Below are 21,016 nucleotides of genomic sequence, written 5' to 3'. Positions count from 1 at the left end.
GAACCCTAATGCAGGAAGTGTCCTACGCTCGGACCATTGCCATGGAAACCTGTGATGGCTTGAAGTCACAGGCGTCCAACAGTCTGAGGTGGGAGAGAAGCATGCTGGGAGAACATGATGTGTGTCCTCCCATCAATCCTCTGTATGCAGATCACTTCTAATAGTCATCTAATGGCCAGAAGGCATCAGATCACTATTATCTATGGTCTACATAAAGAACAATGCTGGGATAATGCACACCATGTTACCCCAGCTTCCTCCAGACCAGAAAAAAAAATTGTAAAAATAAAACCTAAATAAAAAATATTATGAACACCTCCTCTAAGCCGCTCACACCATCAGGAACTATTTTCTGTGGCATGAACGAATGTAGTAATGTGTCCATATCACAGACTCGATATTTACAGTAAAACACACATTAATACTAGTCACTAGTTCTTTTTTTTTCTCACTAGCCCTGCCCCAATATACTCTTAGGCCATGTTCAGACGTGGCGGAATTTTTCCGCTGCAAATGTTGGTGCAGATTTGGGGCAATTACACAACGAATCTGCACCAACATTTGCATATTTGACAGGTAATTCAGACGTTGCGGATATCACAGCGGACTTGCCACAGATTTCAGGCTGAAATACGCAGTGAAATTCCGCTTCTGCTCCGCAATGGAAAGAGCATGCTGCGGAGGGAAAATTGTGAACCGCAGCCTAATTTCCGCACTGTTAAATTTCTGCAACGTCTGAACTTACTTTCCTAAAAATGTATAGAAAGAAATGAAAAAAACGGCTGCTGCAGAATTCCACTGCGGACTGTCCACAGAGGGATTCAACAGCAATTCCGCCACGTCTGAATGTGCCCTTTTGCCTACAGTCAAAATTTCTGTACATGAGTACTTTGCGCCAATTTATAAATCCCACATAACACCTAAAGGCAGGAGACGTGAGAAAAAAATGGTGACCTCTCTTCTCGGGGCGTTATGGCGATGTTGTCGGTGGGGCAAAGTGCCCATATTTGGTGTCTTTATACATAGAGTGTGGGGATTATTTTGAGGCATAAATTTGTCCAGTTAAACTAATTATGATAAATAACAAAAATTAAAGGGGTTGTCCACTACTGGACAACTGATGACCTATCCACTGGACGTCCATACCGGAAGCAGTTGGCTCCGTACATTGCATAGCGGTTGTGCTGCCGAACTGCAGCTCTGCTCCTATGCACTCGGCCGCTATTCCATGGCCGGAACCATCTGCTTCGGGAATGGACGTCTGGTGCCCAGGGGCAGCCAGAGAAGCGGATTAGTGTGGTGTCCGGGGGTCGGACCCCCACTGATCATATACTGATGACGTATCTGGTGGATAGGTCATCAGATGTCCGGTAGTGGAAAACCCCTTTTTAGGAAATTTGCATTTTCTCCCCTATTTTTCCCATTTCCCTCTACATTTAACTTAAAAAATTAAAAGATACCGGTTTTGTCTAGGTACCACTTTAAAGCCCCATCTGTGCCCCCCCAAAAAAATATAATAAAAAAATATTTGATCAAAGTATAAAATAAAAAATATTCACCCTCAAAATGTGGCATTCCAGAAGGTGAAATTTTGCTGTGGACAATTAGGCATCGGATGGCCCAGGGTCCTGAACGGACAACAAAAACTTCAGTCATTTTTACTTTATCCATTTCTGTTTATTGGAAAATTAGCTACATACATATACAACAATATGGGGGAGGGGAAAGTTATTCAGGATTGCCGCGTACTGGGTGAAAATCTCTATAGGTGCTGAATCAGTGACTTGTTGGTAGTCGCCCAACTTTCCAAGAACAGACGTGGTCATAACTGGGAAGAATTGCTAACATCGCTAAGCAGAGGATTGATGCTACAACCCAGGAAGACGGTAGGGATTAGTTCCTCCAGAATGTAGTTGTATCGATACACACACACAAACCAATTGGAAAAGAGCAGGTGGCGTTCATACAATATAGTAATTATTACTATACTAACTTAGCTGATTCCGAATGCAAATCAGTTAATGTGTTAACGACCCGTTAATTACTTTACGTGTGAAAAGCAAAACTCCCTGGGGCACTTTCCCCGATGTGTCAGCGTTAACAAACCAAGTGTATATAACAGACTGCAAGTCGGAACAGAAAATAAACACAAGGAATATTGTAAACATAAATTAGAAATGAAATTAGACTTGAAAGCGGATATATTTCTTCCTGGCAGAGTTGATAAGCATTTTTCTGTGTTATCAATGCCAGTGTGAAGCGCGTCTTCTTTCCTTCCTTTATTTCCACAGGGAGAGAATATACGTTAAGGGATTAGCTTTATGTTAGGGAAAAATGAATGGCTTTATGGTGAAAATCTTGTAATAAGTTATGGGTTATTAAATTCTTTGTTGCACTATGGAGAAATATGGGACGCTGGTGTCTTGGGATTGGAAAAGTGTCCGCCCCCCCCCAAAAAAAAACAACAACTTTTATTGGCTTTATTTGGCTGATGTATAATAAGATCCCTTATGTAAATGTGATAGAAGTTATAAGGATATTCTCATACACTCTCTTTCTGTATGTGAGAGAGCAGTACAACTCACCATTCTAGAGTAGAATATGGTTTCTCCTTAAGGAGAACCAATGGTAGACAAGGGGACTTCATGCACTGATACCTGGGAAAAATATGCAAATAACTTTCCACCAGAGCAGAGCACACGCCCATTTAAAGTGGACCGCTCATCTCTTCTGACATATCTGTGTAAGTAAATATTAGGGCTGGGCAATTAATCGAATAAACCACGAAATTCAGCCTAATTAACCCACGTCATCTTGCGCATTTCAATATTTTTATGTTTTTTTCCGGTTTAAACTATATCTGCATCTTCAGGATGCAGATACAGTTGAATCCAAAGGTAGAACAGGGGGCCAGTGCTCTATCATTTACTACGTATCGCCAGACACGAGGCAGTGACGTCACCACGGCTGTCTGCGTACAGACCGGAGGATCAGAGGGATCTCCTCCACTCGTCATTGGAACTGGGTAAGGCGAGTATGTATATTATTATTTTTATCAGGCACTATTGGGGTTCTATGGGGGAATTATACTGTGTGAGGGGAGCTATTTGGCATTATACTGTGTAACGGCAGCTATGGGGGGCGTTATAATGTGTGGGGGCAGCTATGGGGCATTATACTGTGTGGGGAGCACTATGGGGAAATATACTGTGTGGGGGCAGTTTCTGGGGTATATTATAATAGCAGTATACAGCAGGCTCATGGAATAAATATAAATTCAATGGCGTAGCATTCAAATAGGGGGCGTGGTATGAAAAAAGGGGCGTGGCGTAAATAATCGTTCATTAATCGCAATCGAGGTTAAATGTTCAATTAATAGTGTTTTTGATATAGGTCATAATCTCCGAGCCCTAGTAAATACTTGTGTTCCCCATAAAGGTGCAATACTGGAAAACCTATCCTTGGAACCATTGTGCCGTTTCTTTGTTATTCCTCCTGGAGTAAATTGACAACCGGTAGTTATTTCTCTTGTCAATGGGCATGTCCCTACACAGTCGGACAATGTCCAAACATCACACTGTGCGAATCTCCATATATTTTTAGGAGGAACAACAAAAGAACAGCAGAAGGCAGAATTCTTAAAAAAAAAAAACATAAAAAGATGATCCAGAATAGTTTTTTTTTTATGGGGAATGTTACTTAATACCCAAGTCATACCCTTAGACCATCCGAAGTGAGACATCGTCTCCAAAGTGCCACCAAAATTGCTACCCTGTAAGTCCGTTTTCTTGCTTCTGCAGACAGATACTTGCAAGTTTGTTTTTTTTCCAGGAAGTTTTGTCTAAAGTCTTCCTACCATGTCTAGAATATTAACTCTGCAGGGTCAGGTAGTATTTAGCAACTAGTTTCTCAGAGAAAGGAAATTCCGCGTGGCCACCAACTCTCCAAAAAGATTCTCCTATCATCTTCCTATCCTTGTGACATGGCGTTAGGAATAAGATATTGAGGTTAACTGCAGTCACGTCTACGAGCTCATGTTTGAGTGGAGTTAGGCTATGTTCACACATCATCACAATTTTGTTTGATTTTTATATTTCCCATTCCTTTTGAAACCACTTCTGGCTTTGGCTCAAAAATCTGCATCTAAATCTGCAACAAATCACAATGTGTGAATTTAGGCTTGTTAATGGGGGATTAGGGGGGTTACTTCATTCTGAAACAACTGTTGGCCATAGCTACCTGTGTAGGGCTAGCTTTAGTATGATAACTTATGAATTGGTTTGGTTTGCCAATGAATAATGTAGCGCTAGTTTGCGATCAGGTCGCAATGACATGTTAAATAAAAATATATTCATTAATCAATGAATGACTTGACAAGATCTCAGTCATCAATCTATGGCCAGTTTGACCAATTAGGTTGTGTAACAAACCGTATGGCACCAAACTGGCTGGTAAGATAACATATGAAGAATGTGAGTTCTGAAGAAAATGATAGAGGACAATATATGTCATTCCTGCGCTCCTACGGCGTCTGCACAAAGTCTATACATATTCCAGCAACGCAATCTTATTAGAAAGATACGACACCGAGCAGTAATTGGTATGGTAGAACCACTAGACGTCTCCAGACATAAATTTAGAATTATTATTATTTTTTTTCCTCCTGCATTCAGTGCCTTCATCTGAGCACAGGATGTTGTTACCTGGCAGCAGACGGGTTAAATATAGTTTGTTTTAGCAGCCTCCCCATATCGCACAAGGCCATTACAAAAGGTTAGTCGCGCCATTACAACTGCTCCAAAATGAGGGAGGAAGCGGTTTTATGGGTCTCTAACTCCCACTTCAGCCATGAGAGCAAACTAGCATCAGTTTAAAGGTCAGGCGGCTGCGGCATGACAGAGAAAGGGGGGGATATTAGAGGCTGGGGGCAGGTGAAGAAGCAGCTCAGCACCGGGGTGATTCCGCAGCATCAGCCTGCAGAATTATGGCCACCCAGAGACTCAGTATCACTTTAATGAGTCCGTCTGAAGAGGAAGAGTCGCGATTTATGTAGCTGTTCATAATTTTCTGTAGAGAGGGTTTATAGCGCTCTCCTAAAATCGACATTGCTTTTCTTTTTTGTATATATTACATTATCCAAATTTCAAGGTCTGCAATATACCCCTCCGATACCTCACTAATTGGATTATCAGGATTATATTCCATGTCACAGATGACAAAACACAAACCTGTGGATTTCTGTTCATCTCAAGCAGATTTGGGGTAATGGGATATTCGATGTGATATGACGTTAACATCCCTCATCCTGCATATAAACAAATTCATTTTGGAATCGAAAACTCCCCCGTATTCTAATACCGGCTAACACAGGGGTTCAGCAAAACTCCAATATTGCAGCCGACGTCCCCGTCCTCCATCTATAAATCATATCGATGAAAATTAAGACAAAACTACATGTTCTAAACGGATCAGTTTGTGCTCGTAAATTGTCTCCTTCTAATGAGCAGCCAACTAAAGAGTATAAATAACTTTCTTGGCATGGTACGTGTTTCCAAGGTGCCAGAATCATTGGAGACATCACAGGAGTTAATGAAATTGTCTGGTATCAAAGCATCATAAAACCGTACAAATTAAACTGCTGGCCGTTTACTGTACTGCTCGGCATACTTAAAAAAAAGACGGCAGGAAGAGCAACTTACAGGAACAATCCGCCACTAGTTCATTGGTTCAAAAAGAAAAAAAAAGGTTTGGTAAAACATAATACACACCTCAGCTGCTGCAGACCTTCTTTTTTGAAAATGACGGAGTTTCATAGCAATCAATCAATACTGGACAGGAATCTCCCCTTTTTGATCTTCAAAAAAAAGGTGCCACGGTAGTTGTCACCATTGAGTTCCGTGACCTGTATCAATGCGATCGACCTTTGGCCTTGTGCTATTTTATGGTCAGGGAACTCCTCGGTGACTCCTAATATTCTTAGAATTTACTATATATTTTGGAATATTAGTTGAGGTATAGGCTCTGATATGGTGTTGGCTGGCCGAGATATGGAAAATGTTGCAGTATTGGAACGCTGTCCGTACTCCCAGCTCCCAATTGTTACTAAGCAATATACGGATGGATAATCCTTTCTGTGGTGGTCTGAGTCTTGTCATTTGTAGGGTGTATTCCATATCTGCCTTGTCGTCCAGTAACTGTCAGGTATATTACCCATCTGCATTAAATAGATTCTTCCGGAGGCCCCAATAGATTACAGCTTCAGGTTCAGCATTGCTGACTGATGATGATAACATGTTTTACCGCAAAAAATATTCATCTTTATCAAAATTCCATTTTTATCTGATCTCTCACCGCGCCACGCACTGCAGCACAGTTTAATAGACTCACATTTAAACCAAACCTAGAATATGGTTCATCTTCATTTTCCTGGTTCATATTAGAATGACAGTACTACAGTAAGAGCTGACACTTAGGCAGAACATGCCATTCAGAGTCTGCGGAGAGCTGGGTGGTAACCGCTATAAGTGATAGTTGTTGTCCAGATAGCTCAGAAATGGATGAATAAAATACAGGTCCATCCTTCGTGATGCCCCAATGACTACTCCCAGCTGCGCTCTCAGTGCCCACTGGTGCAAATGCTTTGGGTCTTTGTAGATGCCCCTATGTAATGTGTCTATCCCATGACGGGGGTTTTTTGATGATTTACCCTAATTGTCATATCGCTTGTCATTTGTAAAGTGCACCTCTCGCCTACAAAGCATCACAATACTTTGCCAAGGATGCTCCACAGGGCTGGCTCCAGGTGTTTATGTACCCAACAGAGTCACAGTGGACCCCCGTCTACCCTACCCTTGGCTGAACAAGCCTGTGGGTATGTTTACCCAGATTGCCCTGGGCCCAGCAAGATTTAGCATCTTCCCATAATTGTTTTGTGCTGATGCCGTCCCTGGTACTTCATCTAGTGAATTCCTAATGAAGCGATAGAACGTATCCTTATGTAGTGAATCTCGCCTTAAAGTGACTACTTCCTGTGTTGGTCATATGTACCGCTCAGTAGATCCTCTAGCGTAATGAATTTCGGAAATTGCGGAATCTGTTTAGGGGATTTAAAGGGGTCTTCCGGATTTAGTATTTTTTAACATCTCCGTAAGTTATATTGGTCTGTATCACTGTCTCCTGACAGGTCTATTTAGGTAAATACTTGTATGTAATAACAATTCCGGAGCATCTTTTCTTAGAACTCTGTGTTGTGCCGTTCCTCTGTTATTCCTCCTAGAAATGTATAAGTAAATTGACATCTGGGTGGTACCATTCCTCTTGTCAAAGGAGCGTGTCCCTACACCGTCTCACTGTCAGCACTGATTGGACCGTGTCAGTCTGTGTAGGGACACACCCACAACTGGTAACACCTAGTTGTCAATTTATTCATACATTTCTAGGAGGAACATCAGAGGATGGGCACCATGTAAAATTCTAAGAAAATATGCCTCAGAAATGTTATTTCATGGGGAATAAAATTATTTGCTAAAACAGACCTGTCAGGAGGGGTGACAGGTTTTCTTTAAGCTCAGTCATAGTCCATAGAGGACAAATACAGATAGGAAATAATATCCTTGTCATCTGTGTCAATGGATCTTGCAATAAAGAGAAGCTATTTTAGTACAAAATAATAGGAACCAAATTAGAAAAAGCTGCTGTTTGATTCCTACATTTACTAATACTGAACCGCGGGATACAAAAATAGTTGCAAATATGAAATACAACGTAGACAGTCTCCAGGAATTGCTCTGTGACTGTAGGCTATTTAGCAGTCGTGTGGGTAGAATTGCATCTTTACACGCTCTGATCTCCGATCAAACCGTTAGAAAAGCAGCACTATACTTCACCCTCAAAACTAAATATTCCAGCATAAACATTTACTGCCCCCAAATAAAAAAATAAATATGTTTACCACGGAACGAAATCTCGCGCTGCGATTACAACTTTCTTATCAGATTCAAAGGAGCTTCTGAGGAGGCCAAGAGAAAGCGAGTATAAATCTGCCTCCAAAAAAGACTTTATCTGAGCCGGGAAATGAAATAAACATTTGAAGTTCTCGATACACTGTAGCTGCGCGCACTTTACGGGGGTTTAGATTTATTTCACTGCAGTCGTACTTCCAAGATTTATCAACATTGCTGCCTAGAAATTCCTGTTACGTTCGCCATACCTGACATGAAAGAGTTAATGCTGTTGGCCTTCATGTGCTAGAGAAATTTAAAGGGGAAATAAAAATGTTATCCAATATTTTAAAGAATAGGAATATTTAATTAAAAAATAATTCGCTCCACTGTTGGACAAATATAAAGAAAATGGCTTCTCCCTCACCAACCTCTTCATTTCAGTTCCTTCTGTAGCAAAGTGGTTGGACTACATCATATTCCCTATGCTGATGCCAGGGATTGGGAATATTTTCTCATCCTTTGTAGTTCTTATATATTAAATATAAAACTTTTAGGCTATAAATGCGGCATTTCCTAATATACTCTCTTGGAGGACAGAGCTCCGTTTTTTTTTATTACAGACCTCCTCGTACCCGGTTGCCCTGCAGAGTTTGGCTCTGTTCACATTTGGGTGTCGCAGATTCCGTCAAATTTGGCAGGAAAAAAACAGTGCATTTTCTTTTTTGTAAAATGACGGAACCAGACAAAACCCATTGTAAGGCAATGAGGTCCGTCAGGTGTCGTTTTTCCATCGTGTGACAGATCCGCCCCAGCATTGAATTCCATTTTTCTGCTCCTATGACGGAAGAGAAAAGCAGATGTATTAACGCAGATGTGAACCTTAGCCCTATATGTTAACATACAGGTGCCACACAGGAGCTGTTAGGCCCCATGCGCACGACCGTGCCCGTAATTACTGGCACGGCCAGCCTTGGACAGTCGTCCGCATTTGCGGGCCGTGCTCCCATTATAAAGTATGGGAGCACGCTACGTAAAAAGCAAAAGATAGCGCAAGTCCTATCTTTTGCGGAAGGTTTCTACGGCACAGACACCTTACCGTAAATCTACAGGAAGGGGTCCGCGGGCAATAGAAGTGAATGAGTCCGCAATTACGGACGATTTTACGGTCGTGGGGCCTTAGAGGCTGTATTCAGGCTAGGTTCACATTTGTGTTGAAGTTTCTGTTTGAAGTCTCCGTCGCAGATGCAGTCAGATTTTGCCGCAAAAATATGCAGCACAAACTGCTTTACATGATCCTTTTCAGAGCTGCTGATTGGCTAAAAGAGTTCTTATTTTCAAAGGCATGTAAATAGGGATAGGTTCTCTTGAAATAAAAAGTTGATTCATGGGCTCTTAAAGTGATACATTATTTTGGCAACTTTATATCAGTGTAGCAGAATCAGTGGCTCTCTGCCCCGGCTAATAGAGGGGGATCTCAATCAGGTGGCTCCCCGTTATGACCTTCATCTAATTGAAAAGGTTTTGTCCAAAGCAGGACTTTAAATCCCACTGAAATATTGTGTTCTGTGCAGGATAAAGCTCTGGTCTTACCACCATTTCTACATATTTAAAGAGGACCGGTCATCTTTCCTGCCATGTCTGTTTTAGTAAATACTTCTATTCCCCTTAAAATAACAATTCTGGAGAATCTTTTCTTAGAACTCTGCGTTGTACAATTCCTCTGTTATTCCTCCTAAAAATGTATCAATAAATTGCCAATTGAGTGTTAGCCGTTGTGGGTGTGTCCCTGCACAGCCTGACAATGTCCAATCAGGGCTCACAGTCTCAGACTGTGGAAAACACAGTGACACCCAGTTATCAATTTATTCATAAACTTCTATGAGGAGTAACAGAGGAACAGCACGACGCAGAGTTCTAAGAAAAGATGCTCCAGAATTGTAATTTCATGGGGGATAAAAGTATTCACTAAAACAGACATGTCAGGAGAGCGGACAGGTCCACTTTAACAGTGCCATAAGTGTCGCTCTGTTTGTATACAGAGAAGTTAAGCAGAGAAAGAAAAAGAAGACGTAGATTGTAGAGGAAAGAATTATTGATTTTAGCAGAAGAAATACAATTTGTTTAGACATTACAGCATAATAAATAAGCCGCAACACCTGGACATCGAGGCTTAGGATGTCCAGGGATAAATTATTGTTTGTCAGGATGTTTTAGATTATAAAGGTCATATGATGTAATCATCACATTACGGCTCAATTATGACAACCAGGGTCACTATTTAGGCTTGTCCTCAAACTGCTCTGAAGGCCAGTTGCTCATGTATTTGGAAATATGTAGTTATTTTGATGACCAGTAGTTCTCTTTGTGATTCACTAATCATTTCAAAAAGGATCAGACCCTTATTGGCTTATTGGTGGAGTAGTAGTCCAAGGCTGGGAGGACGTGTCTGGGTCCTAATAACTGATGGCTTCTGAGTAATTGAGGATCTGATTTATAGGTTCAGACAAGAACTAGTTCTGGGATACAGTCATAAGACTAGCGCTTCATACATCAATGTTAAATCAAAAGCCCACTGGAGTAAATTTGTGCCAAATTTATTAAGAATGCCTCTTAAAGGCTTTATACACCTTTTGAATTTTTTTTTAAATAAAACATTGTTTCAATGTGATTGGTGCAACTTTGTAATTACTCTTTTATTAAAAATATTTATTACTTTTAGTGATACAGCTGCTTTGTATCCTGTATACAGAGCAGCTGTATCTTGCGCTGAGAGCTGAATCCGTCAAGTCAGCGGCACGGACGGTCCCAGTGACATCGGGTTCTGCGTGTCTCTGGCACGCAGGATCCACCTGTTATCAATCACATCAAATATCATAACTTAGATGTGATCGGTAACAGCTCAATCCTGACGGATTCAGGTTTCGGCGCTAGATACAGCTGCTCTATATACAGGATACAAAGCAGCTGTATCTGAAAAAGTAAAAATAATTTTTAATAAAAAGTAATTAAACAATTGCACTAATCACAATGATTTATTTATTTTTTTAATAAAAATTTCTAATTGTTTTCAAAAGGTGCACATTGCCGTTAATGAATTTAGCGCATCTTGGACAGTTTGCGTTCCAAAAACTGAAATCTACATCCGCTATGAGCTAGTGTAGATTTGTGCTATAATATAATTTCTGGTTTAAATTATAATAAATCTGCTCCACCCCCTTTTCAGAAAAGTGGCGAGGACGGCATTCAATTTAAAAAAAGACACATTTTGGTGCAAAACAGGCATGCGCCAACATTTGCAACTTTTTTCAAAGAGGAAACTGGTCCAAATCGATTAATGAATCTCTCCCATTGTCTGCAGGCACTAATGGTACCCCTCTGGATTGGAGTGTAAACCTCTCGTGCCAATCACAAAAGAATAAAATATTGTTCTCAGAATTACAAACTGCAGTTACACATAATATAAGAATATATATATTCTTATGTTAGATGACTAAAAAAGTAGTGTTGTCCTATAAATTCAGAATTTTATTTACATGGTAACATAGTAGGCCAGAAGGCATTAAAGGGGGTTTTCCACTACCGGACAACTGATAGATCATCAGTATATCATCGGTGCGGGTCCGACACCCAGACCCCGTACCGATCAGCTCCTTCGGCTATCTGTGGGCATCGGATGTCATTGCACAGTATGCAATGTACGGAGCCGGAAGCAGTTGGCTCCGTACATTGCATAGTGGCCGAACTGCAGCTCTGCTCCTATTCACCTGAATAGGAGCAGAGCTGTAGTACTGCAGCTCGGCCGCTATTCTATAACTGGAGCCATCTGCTTCCAGCATGGACGTCCGGTGCCCGGAGAACCTGCGGGTTCTGGGTGTCGGACCCCCACGATCATATACTGATGACTTATCTGGTGAATAGGTGATCAGTTGTCCGGTAGTGGACAACCCCTTTAAGTGACATCATGTCTTAAAGGGAAATCAATATTTGTTAATATGCTAGCTGAAGTTGGCTTGTTCTTTAAATCACTATAACTATTATTAGACTCTCACACCGTAGCGGTAATTTGCATTTCCCAGCACTTTCCAGAAATACTGTCCATTCTCATAATATTGGAAAAGATGTAACATAGGGGAGGGGGGGGGGGGGTTGAGCTGGGACCTTCCGCTTTTTTCAGATCTCATTGAAGATTTTCATAACTTGGGCTCTCCCACAGACTGTGTCATTTTCAAGTAGTTCCTTCTTAGAATAGATTCCAATTTGCGCAGGAGGAGATTGGTCGAGGTCCATGATCTTGTGCCTGTCCAACCTCCTGCCTTTTTGATGTGCCAGAAAAAAAGTTAAAGCTGAATTGTCCATTGAAAAGGGCCCTTGGTGTGACAAATGCTAAATTTGTATTTTTACACCAATGCATTTATTATTATATGTTTGTGATCCGTTAATCCATGATTTTTAAAGTGTTAAAAATCCAAATACATATATTAAGGCTGGTTTCACATATATCAGTTGTGCCCGGCCAGTTGTTTTATGCCTGAGCCGGACACAACTGATGACAAACTTGTGCACTTTGTGCCTCGTTCCAGCGTCCATAGCCGGACAGACAAAATGCTTAATGGAGTTGTCCGGACATTGTTCATTGATAGCCTATCCTTAGGATAGGTCATCAATATCAGATAGGTGAGGGTCCGACTCCCGCCACCTCCGCCGATCAGCTGACTGAAGGGGCTGCGGCGTTCGTTTCTGCAGCCTCTTCTGTATTTACCAGACACAGTGCCATACACATCGGTAGAGTAGAGGCTGTGCCTGGGATTGCAGCTCAGTCCCATTCACTTGAATGTGACCGGAACTGCAATCCCAGTTACAGCCGCTTCGGATGTGTACGGCACTGTGCCTGGTAAATACTGAAGAGGCTGCAGCAACGAATGCCACAGCCCCTTCAGTCAGTTGATTGGCGGAGGTGTCGGGAGTCGGATCCTCGCCAATCTGATATTGATGACCTATCCTAAGGATAGGCCATCAATGGAAAATGTCCAGACAACCCCTTTACTGCAACGTTTTTCAGTCTGGCACGGGAATTTGCGGCGCCAAAACTGCTCCTATTGGAAAGCACAGGATCACGGGAGCGTTTTTGCAACGTGCCAGTAGGAAACAAGACCAGATCGCCGGACATATGTGAAGGTGGCCTAACTATCCCTCTATAATATAGATACGGAGACGTTCACTTTTTCACATACATTTCCATTGCACTGATGTATTTCCGCCCCCTGTCATTAGATGACCTGGCCCCCGACAACAAGCAAAATTAAACACGGGTATAATAGGTAAGTAGCAGCCATAGGTTTGATAGAATACATTCTTCATCGTACTTTCTTCTGTCTTCCACGCAATCACCGTAAAGAGGAAGATTCGCACCAAACCGCGTAGAGAGAAGCCAAGTAATCATTTTCTTCCCCTCTCTCCTTGGTTTCCCAAATTGAAGCAGACACATGATAAAAATGTCAGCCCCACTCGGCACGTCAGGCCCCTAACAGGATTACATGTCAGCCCTTAATGCCTGGCTGTGTTTCCCCCTCACCATGAATGGCTGCATTATTGCTGGCGGAAAGTTCCGGTAATATATAGTAAGAGACAAGTAGCTCTTTATGGCCAGTGATTATTCGCTTTGAATGAAACCTGTGATTTATGTCCATTTAACTGAGCAGCTCCTTGTAAAATTCCCACCGCTGCATTTTTCCTCAATACAGAATGACTGAAGCGAAAGTGACAAGCGGCTTGGCGTGGAAATGTGCAGAGCGCTGCGGTGTTATATTTAATATACCTGACACAGGAATAGTGTACAGTTGACTAACCCTTGCATTGCCACAGGCTGAGATGCTAGAACTACTGGGGTGCATTAGTTGGGCAGTTGTAAACATTAGATTTCTTCCACTTAAGGTGGCGATAATCATTTATTTGAACCAACTGCGATCTGCCCATCTATGGTGACAATACGATTGTTTCAGAAATCTGACCAAAATGTGTTGGATATGTTCCATTCTGGTAACATATGCCATTCTTCCAGAGGAATTCTACATATGTCCTCGTCACTTGTGTGTTTCTGTTCTAGCCATATAGTAGGTTCTTTAAAGGGCCAGACATTGACTCGCATGGTAGACACCTATAGGCGGTTCTTGAGAGTTATTTTGCATAATTTTCCCAGTGAGCATTGCTTTGTAGACTGCCTACCCTTTGCTTGATCTCCACAAGGAGAATCGGTACCCTTCGTGATTGAGATAATATACATGCCTTGTTTCAGGGATTTGGACCACCAGGAGTTTCCATGGATTATATGCAAATGATCAACATCAGTTTTGAAACATGTTACTTTTTGCAAAAGCCTCCAAGCCTGACCACTGGAGAAGATGAAGAACACCTAACAGAACTGATGGAAGATTCAGGTTGTTTGGGAGGCTGGTATACACGCAGGAGCTCCAGTCACGGGGCTTATACTTCATGGATAGAAAAAAGTAACAGCCATTAAACTGATGGTATCTGCAAACTGAGTAATATTACAAATGTAATGTGTAATATATTGTGTAATATTACAAATATAATATTACGAACACACACAGTCAAAGATTTCTGCCTCATCGGGATGATAATTGGGGTGTGTATGAAGCTCCACATCATCAGAAATGTTAAAATTCTCAGCCATTTACACAATCCATCCAATGTTTTATAAAAAGGGAGAGATCAAATCGCCGCCCCCCCCCACCCCCACCCCCATCCCAACTGCAATGCTTGCTCAGCGGTCAGACAGCTGACCGTCCTTGGCTAACTGATTGTAACAAATCTACAGATACTAAATACCACTGATGACTTTCATAATTGTATAAATTATTCCGTTCACTAAAACTTTCCATAACCCTGACAGGCACAGGCAGAATAGCCCAATCTGAGGTGCTATGGTGCCGACTAAAAACTTGGTTGCTTGTTGTGCACCTGACTGACCCATTATATGTCAATAGGATCTGCCATATCTGCTATGGATGCTGTAAAGACAAAACCAGTGACACCGTGTGAACAGAGCCTTATAACTCAGCAAAGTTAAGAATACATATTCCCAATATATTTAACATATGATCCAAATAAGCCTGTCCCTGGCCTATAAGCCGATTCTTGAGAACACCAGAATGTAACCCAACTGTTCAAATGTTGAGTTTGTCAGAATTGTATGTTTTGATGACATTTTCCCTTTAAGATAACCATAGAGGGTTGCTAATCATTAACACTGCATAGCAACAGTCTACGAATTTCCCAATTCATAAAATCAATCAATACGTTTCTTGCTGCAATCCGATCACAAACACGTAACAGATGACAAGAAGAAACCTAAATGTTACCAGTGGATCCTTACAAATGGGGAATCACATAAGAAATTGCTAAGATATGGATAGAGATTCAATGTTTTTATTTCCATCAAATCAAGTGAATTGAGCAGAACGGCAATACCAGACACAGTCCATGGACAAGAGTGGCGCTATTTCTGAAAAATTACCCTTATTATCTAAGTGTTGACAACCCCTTTAAACTTATCTCCAAGTGTGGACATGGTCTTAGGAGAATCACACTGCAGGACTTGAATCTTAGGGTATTTTCACATGGCTTATTTTCGGCCGTTTTTCAGGCCGTTAACAGCTGAAAAATCGGAAGCAGAACGCCTCCAAACATCTGCCCATTGATTTCAATGGGAAAAACTGCGTTCTATTCCGACGGGGCGTTTTTTTACATGCCCATTTTGAAAAATGGCCTCGTAAAAAAACGCCCGCGAAAATGAAGTGCATGTCACTTCTTGAGCCGTTTTTGGAGCCGTTTTACATTCCCTATAGAAAAACAGCTCCAAAAAACGGCCGTAAAAACGCAGCAGAAAACGTGACTTAATTTAAAAAATGTCTGAAAATCAGGAGCTGTTTTCCTTTGAAAACAGCTCCATATTTTCAGACATTTTTTGCTAAGCGTGTGAACATACCCTGAGAATTAGAGCGAAGCTAAATTAATTTAAAAAAATATATATATATTTTTTTATGCCGCTTTTTCTTCCGCAATGCCCAGTATACCACTTAGATTATATACTATACGTTTGCAGCTCTTCGTTTAAGCTCACCCTTCGCATCAGCAAAAGGATTTGGTTCTATTTTCTCTGCCAGACATAGGATGCCCTACATGTGCACCTTAACTTCCCAGGTGAGCCCGCTGCTTGTGCAGTGCAATATTATTCTGCTAGTGAGAGGCGAGCCGGCAGTCCATACTCCGCAGGGTGCTAATCTCTTTATTTATAATTCAAAAGCATTGCCCATATATTAATGAACCCGTAATGAGCTGCTGAAAAAGCCTGAGATTATTACACTTCACCATACCCCGCAATCAGGAGGCACCCGGAGTGGACGTTTTAATGCCGCTTTACAAGAGTGGGAGCGGGTATTACTGAGAGGTTAATATTCCGACTGACCTCAACTTTTATTATTTGGTCTGGAAACGATACCTTTTATCTATTAAATAGACAGGGGAGGCAGGTGTTTGTATGCTGGAAATACTTAATTAAGATTTGCTGAAAGATACCCAGCAACGGATGCAAATACCACCTTGTCTGTGATCTGTGACAAAGAGATTGCCAGCAGGACACAAAACGTTACTGTCAATGACTAACTAACATTTGTGCCGTTCTGGATCCCAAATGGATTATCTCGCAGCAGAATCTGTTACATTAAGGCCAAATTCAGACGAACGTAGATTACGTTAAAACAACGGATGGAGCCGTTCACATGGCTGTTGTTTCATCGGACTGTGTAAAGGGTCCGTTGACAGATAGAACATGTCCTATTTTGTTCCGTTTTCATAGATCCCTCCATAGACTCAAGTGTATGGGGATCTGTGAAAACTAAACCCGCACAGGGGCACCTCGGACGTGAAAAATGCAGCGGTGAAGGTGCACCTGACTAAATGTTAAAGGTGTTAGGCCGGGTTCCTACGTAGCGGAAAACGCTGTGAAATTTCCGCAACAGAATTGTGTGCGGGAATTCCACAGCATTTACAGTAGCAGCAAAGTGGATGAAATTTTAAAAAACCCATGCCCACGCTGTGGGAAAAACCGCAGAGTGAACGATAATAAATTGACCTGTGGTGCAGAATTAAATTTATGCTGCGTTGTTTATTTTCCGATGACCGTTTTCCTTATTGAATTCAATGAGGATGCAAAACAGAAAGCCAAGGGTTGCGACTTTTGCCGCGTAATCGCAAGTCGGGGAAAAAAAAAAAAAAAGCATACTTACCCAGAACTCTGCGTTTCTTCGTCCAGTCCGGCCTCCTGGGATGACGTTGCATCCCATGTGACCACTGCAGCCAATCACAGGCTGCAGCGTCATCCAGGGAGACCGGACTGCATAGGAGGAACGCGTCGCCATAACAACGTCCTACGTAAGTATGAGCGTTTTTTACCGCTGCTTCCCGCATAGAAAATCTGTCTGAAAAACGCACCACAACGTGGTGCGATTTTTCGAATGCTGTGTGATGCGGGTTCCAGGTCGGACATGCTGTGTGTTTTTATACAGCGTATCCGCCCCGTGGGAACCCGGCCTAACTAAACCAAACACCTGTCTTTGGCACTGCGCCAGGACCTGCCCACTCCAGATACCAGGTGGGCCAGACATCATAAGTTTAGTTCATGTAAGTTTTTATAAAGTACTATAATCTATTTACAGGGGCAGACTGAGTGCCCATCCAAACACAGTCAATTACAGTCAGTAAAACAGAAACTAATCATCCGTGTAGAGTAGAAGACGGTCTGTTGCCCCCCTCTATTGCTAGATCATTGAGCACTGCCCAACGCCCACGTTCTCGGCCCAAGAAGTTACTTGTTGATAAGCCAGCTGCCCTCAGTTGCATTGCTCTTTTGTTGTGTCTTTGGAACGTTGTTTTGCATTTATTATGTTATATATATATATATATTGCTTTTTGAGCTTTATTGAATGTGAATATAAATAACTGGGTGGAATCACTGGAGCAGGGTATGTTCACATACACAATGTGGGTCCACGGGGATCCAGTGCAACTTTGTATCCTTGATTTAAACAGATTTAAAGAGGTTAATTGTGCTGGGACATCCTTCCATTTCTATCCTCCTGCAACTTTAATGAAAAAGCTGATTTGAGACGATTTGAACACGGAAATGTTTATCCAGCAGTTGTGTGCCCCGGGGTTCATTGGAAATATTCCCCCTACTTCATGGCCAGTGACCGCTCTTAACTAATACTAAAGCAGTGAAGGATTTTTTATACATATACGATCAAAAGAAGAAATGATGGTACTAGGAAATGAGATTTATGCACAAAATAACTGGCAAAATTACATGAATATAAATCATACTACATCTATAGATAGATATCCAGATACATATCCATAGATAGATATACAGATAGAAATTCATAGATACCTATCTATTAGGTAGATATATAATAGATAGGTAGATATCTAATAGATAGATCCGTAGATAGATAGATCCGTAAATAGATGGATCCGTAGATAGATCCATAGATAAACAAATAAAGTAAGGTTGAAAAAAGACTCCTGTTAACCATCACCATTCCTAGTCTTACATCTCTCACAGTGAAAGTCTTATTATATGAAGATATGGAAACTTTCTTGGAGACATGGTGGGTGCCCCCTTATTAGTTTACAGGCCTGAGTATAATAAGAACTATGACCCATATAGAAGTGTATACATGGTAATTAGGTCTCCCCCAAGTCATCTTTTCTTCAAACATCTTTCTTGATGATAATAAGAGCCACATTTTCGATTGATAAGGTCGCTCATATCTAAACCTGTCTAACTTTATACAGCTCACTGAAGCGCAAAATTGTACACGATGGGCAGATGACTGAATATGTAAGTACATCTTAGAATTAAACTAGATGCGCTAAATTATCACAGTGGCTCAAGCTGGATGATAAATTTGGTGCACCTCTAGACACTTGTCTAATTTTATACCAGCTCTTGGCGCCGCGGGCAAAAAAACGCTGCGAAAAACGCTTTCTCTGCCTTACATTGATGTCAATGGGAGGTCAGAGATGGAATCGCCCGAAGTAAGGGCACTTTGGTTTTTTTTCCGCTCGTGGAAAAAAAACGCATCCGCCTGCCATTGAAGTCAATGGGGGACAACTGTTCTTTTTGGTAAATTTCATTGGTAAATTGGTCTAAAATAAAAGAAGGTGCAACTTAGGCCACAATTCTGGTGCAACACCCATAGTATATCTGCCCTAATATTGCTGTTGCTATATATTATCGCTAGAAACAATGTTTTCATTCTGTGTTTCATCTAGACCCTTTTTGATCCCCTGATATTAAAAGGGTAATCCGCTTTGGTATTTTTTTAACTTTTTAAATATTTTATTTATATATCTTTTCGTACAAATCAATACAGATATACATCAAATAGAATCGCTAGACATTGGACAATCCATACTTTTTTAGAAGGGTCCCTTGTCAACCTTGACAATAAGCAGATCACAAAATGATCGGCTGTAATCTGTGAGGACACCCTGCAGCGCCACCACAGGGGAAATGAAGCAGTACAAAGTGCTTATTCAAATTAATGGGCTCTGTGTTAGGCAGGACAAGCCCTCCACAGCAAGAGATGCTCTTTGTACCGCTCTCCATTCTTGCCAAGAGATGAGGATCCTGAACACAGGACCCTCTCATTACCTCTAATTTCCTTAGAAGGGTGTATGGAAATGTTTTTCTAAACTGGACAACCCCTTTAGTTGCTTTGGCAGCAGCTGTTTGACATTGGTTTCTACCATTGAGCTCATTATCCAGTAATATCCCACTCTGAATTAAACATTTATATTCTTCATACACTCCATGGAAACAAGCTTTGAGGCCCATATAGGGGGTGGTCAGCTTAGGTTGGCACCCACCAGTGGGTAGTGTGGACCTGCATAGGAATCGCACTTTATAATGGCAACTACAGGCTGGTGGAAACTGGTGCTGTGTTCATGCTGCTGTTCTCTTCTAGCCATAAGAGAGCGTGGGGGAAGCAAAATGCACCTTCCCTCTTTCTTTCCATTTATTAGTTCATTAGGGAAAAGAGTGTAGTACCATATACCAACATAAGGGGCACCATTTTTATTTGGTTATGGGGCCCCTCTCCTCTGTAAACACCGTTGCTATGAATTGCTAAATTTGATGGTGGTCTCCTATAGATTTGTTGAGTGTAGGTATATTAGGGGGTAATGGCATAATACTGAAATTGGAGATTAATTTACAAGAAGAATGTATATTCCAGTACACAGAGCCGGGAAAGTCTATTGATTACTGTGTGAATTGCGTTCTAAGGATTTACGATTCCTTCCACCGTAGGTGCTTATAACATGGATTTGTTTGCAGCAATGGTTGAAGGTGGTCATGTGGAGGCACTGAAGAAGGGTTTGCTGCATACTGTGCCGTATAATCCACTCTTTGTATCCTGTATGTTATTAACCAGATGATTATAAACGAGATTTCCCTGGATACTGCATTAAACATACTAGTAATGTATTCTTCATGTGTGATCTTGCAACCAAATATTCTTGTCCTACTAATGTCATCTTTTCTTTAAACCAAAGGTCTCAGCATCCGAGGGGCACAGGAAGAAGATCCCCCAGACCCACAACTCATGAGACTGGACAACATGTTACTGGCAGAAGGTGTATCTGGACCTGAGAAAGGAGGCGGAGCTGCAGCAGCGGCAGCGGCGGCGGCAGCATCAGGCGGAGGAACCTCCGACAACTCAATAGAACATTCCGACTACAGAGCCAAACTCAGTCAGATCCGACAGATTTACCACACAGAACTGGAGAAATATGAGCAGGTATTCCACTATACAGCAACTATATTTAATCAAATAGTTTACGATAACATGTTTCAGATTATTTAACGTTACTTCGGATGATATCTGATTATTTGGCACGGTCAAACAAATGACATGTCGATCATTTGCTCTGTTTAGATGAAGCAATGATCATGGCTATACAGGGACGAACGGCTGAATATGATCATTCAT

General features: G+C 41.5%; 1 protein-coding gene and 1 long non-coding RNA gene across 5 annotated transcripts in view; one reads left to right on the top strand and one right to left on the bottom strand.

Annotated features, from left to right (window-relative positions):
- LOC142659385 (uncharacterized) overlaps window positions 1-21,016 on the bottom strand; it is a 123,931-nt gene that overhangs the window by 8,503 nt on the left and 94,412 nt on the right. The window lies entirely within an intron of this gene.
- PBX3 (PBX homeobox 3) overlaps window positions 1-21,016 on the top strand; it is a 189,707-nt gene that overhangs the window by 139,500 nt on the left and 29,191 nt on the right. For all 3 annotated transcript variants that reach the window (XM_075835478.1, XM_075835479.1, XM_075835480.1), the window contains one exon: window positions 20,580-20,824. In XM_075835478.1, coding sequence (XP_075691593.1) covers window positions 20,580-20,824 — 245 coding nt within the window. The remainder of the gene's footprint in view (window positions 1-20,579; window positions 20,825-21,016) is intronic.

This window comes from Rhinoderma darwinii, chromosome 8 (assembly GCF_050947455.1).
Source record: "Rhinoderma darwinii isolate aRhiDar2 chromosome 8, aRhiDar2.hap1, whole genome shotgun sequence".
Classification (NCBI taxonomy): domain Eukaryota; kingdom Metazoa; phylum Chordata; class Amphibia; order Anura; family Rhinodermatidae; genus Rhinoderma; species Rhinoderma darwinii.
The sequence above is the reverse complement of the archived record's forward strand: the minus strand, read 5'-3'. Positions and strand labels throughout refer to the sequence as shown.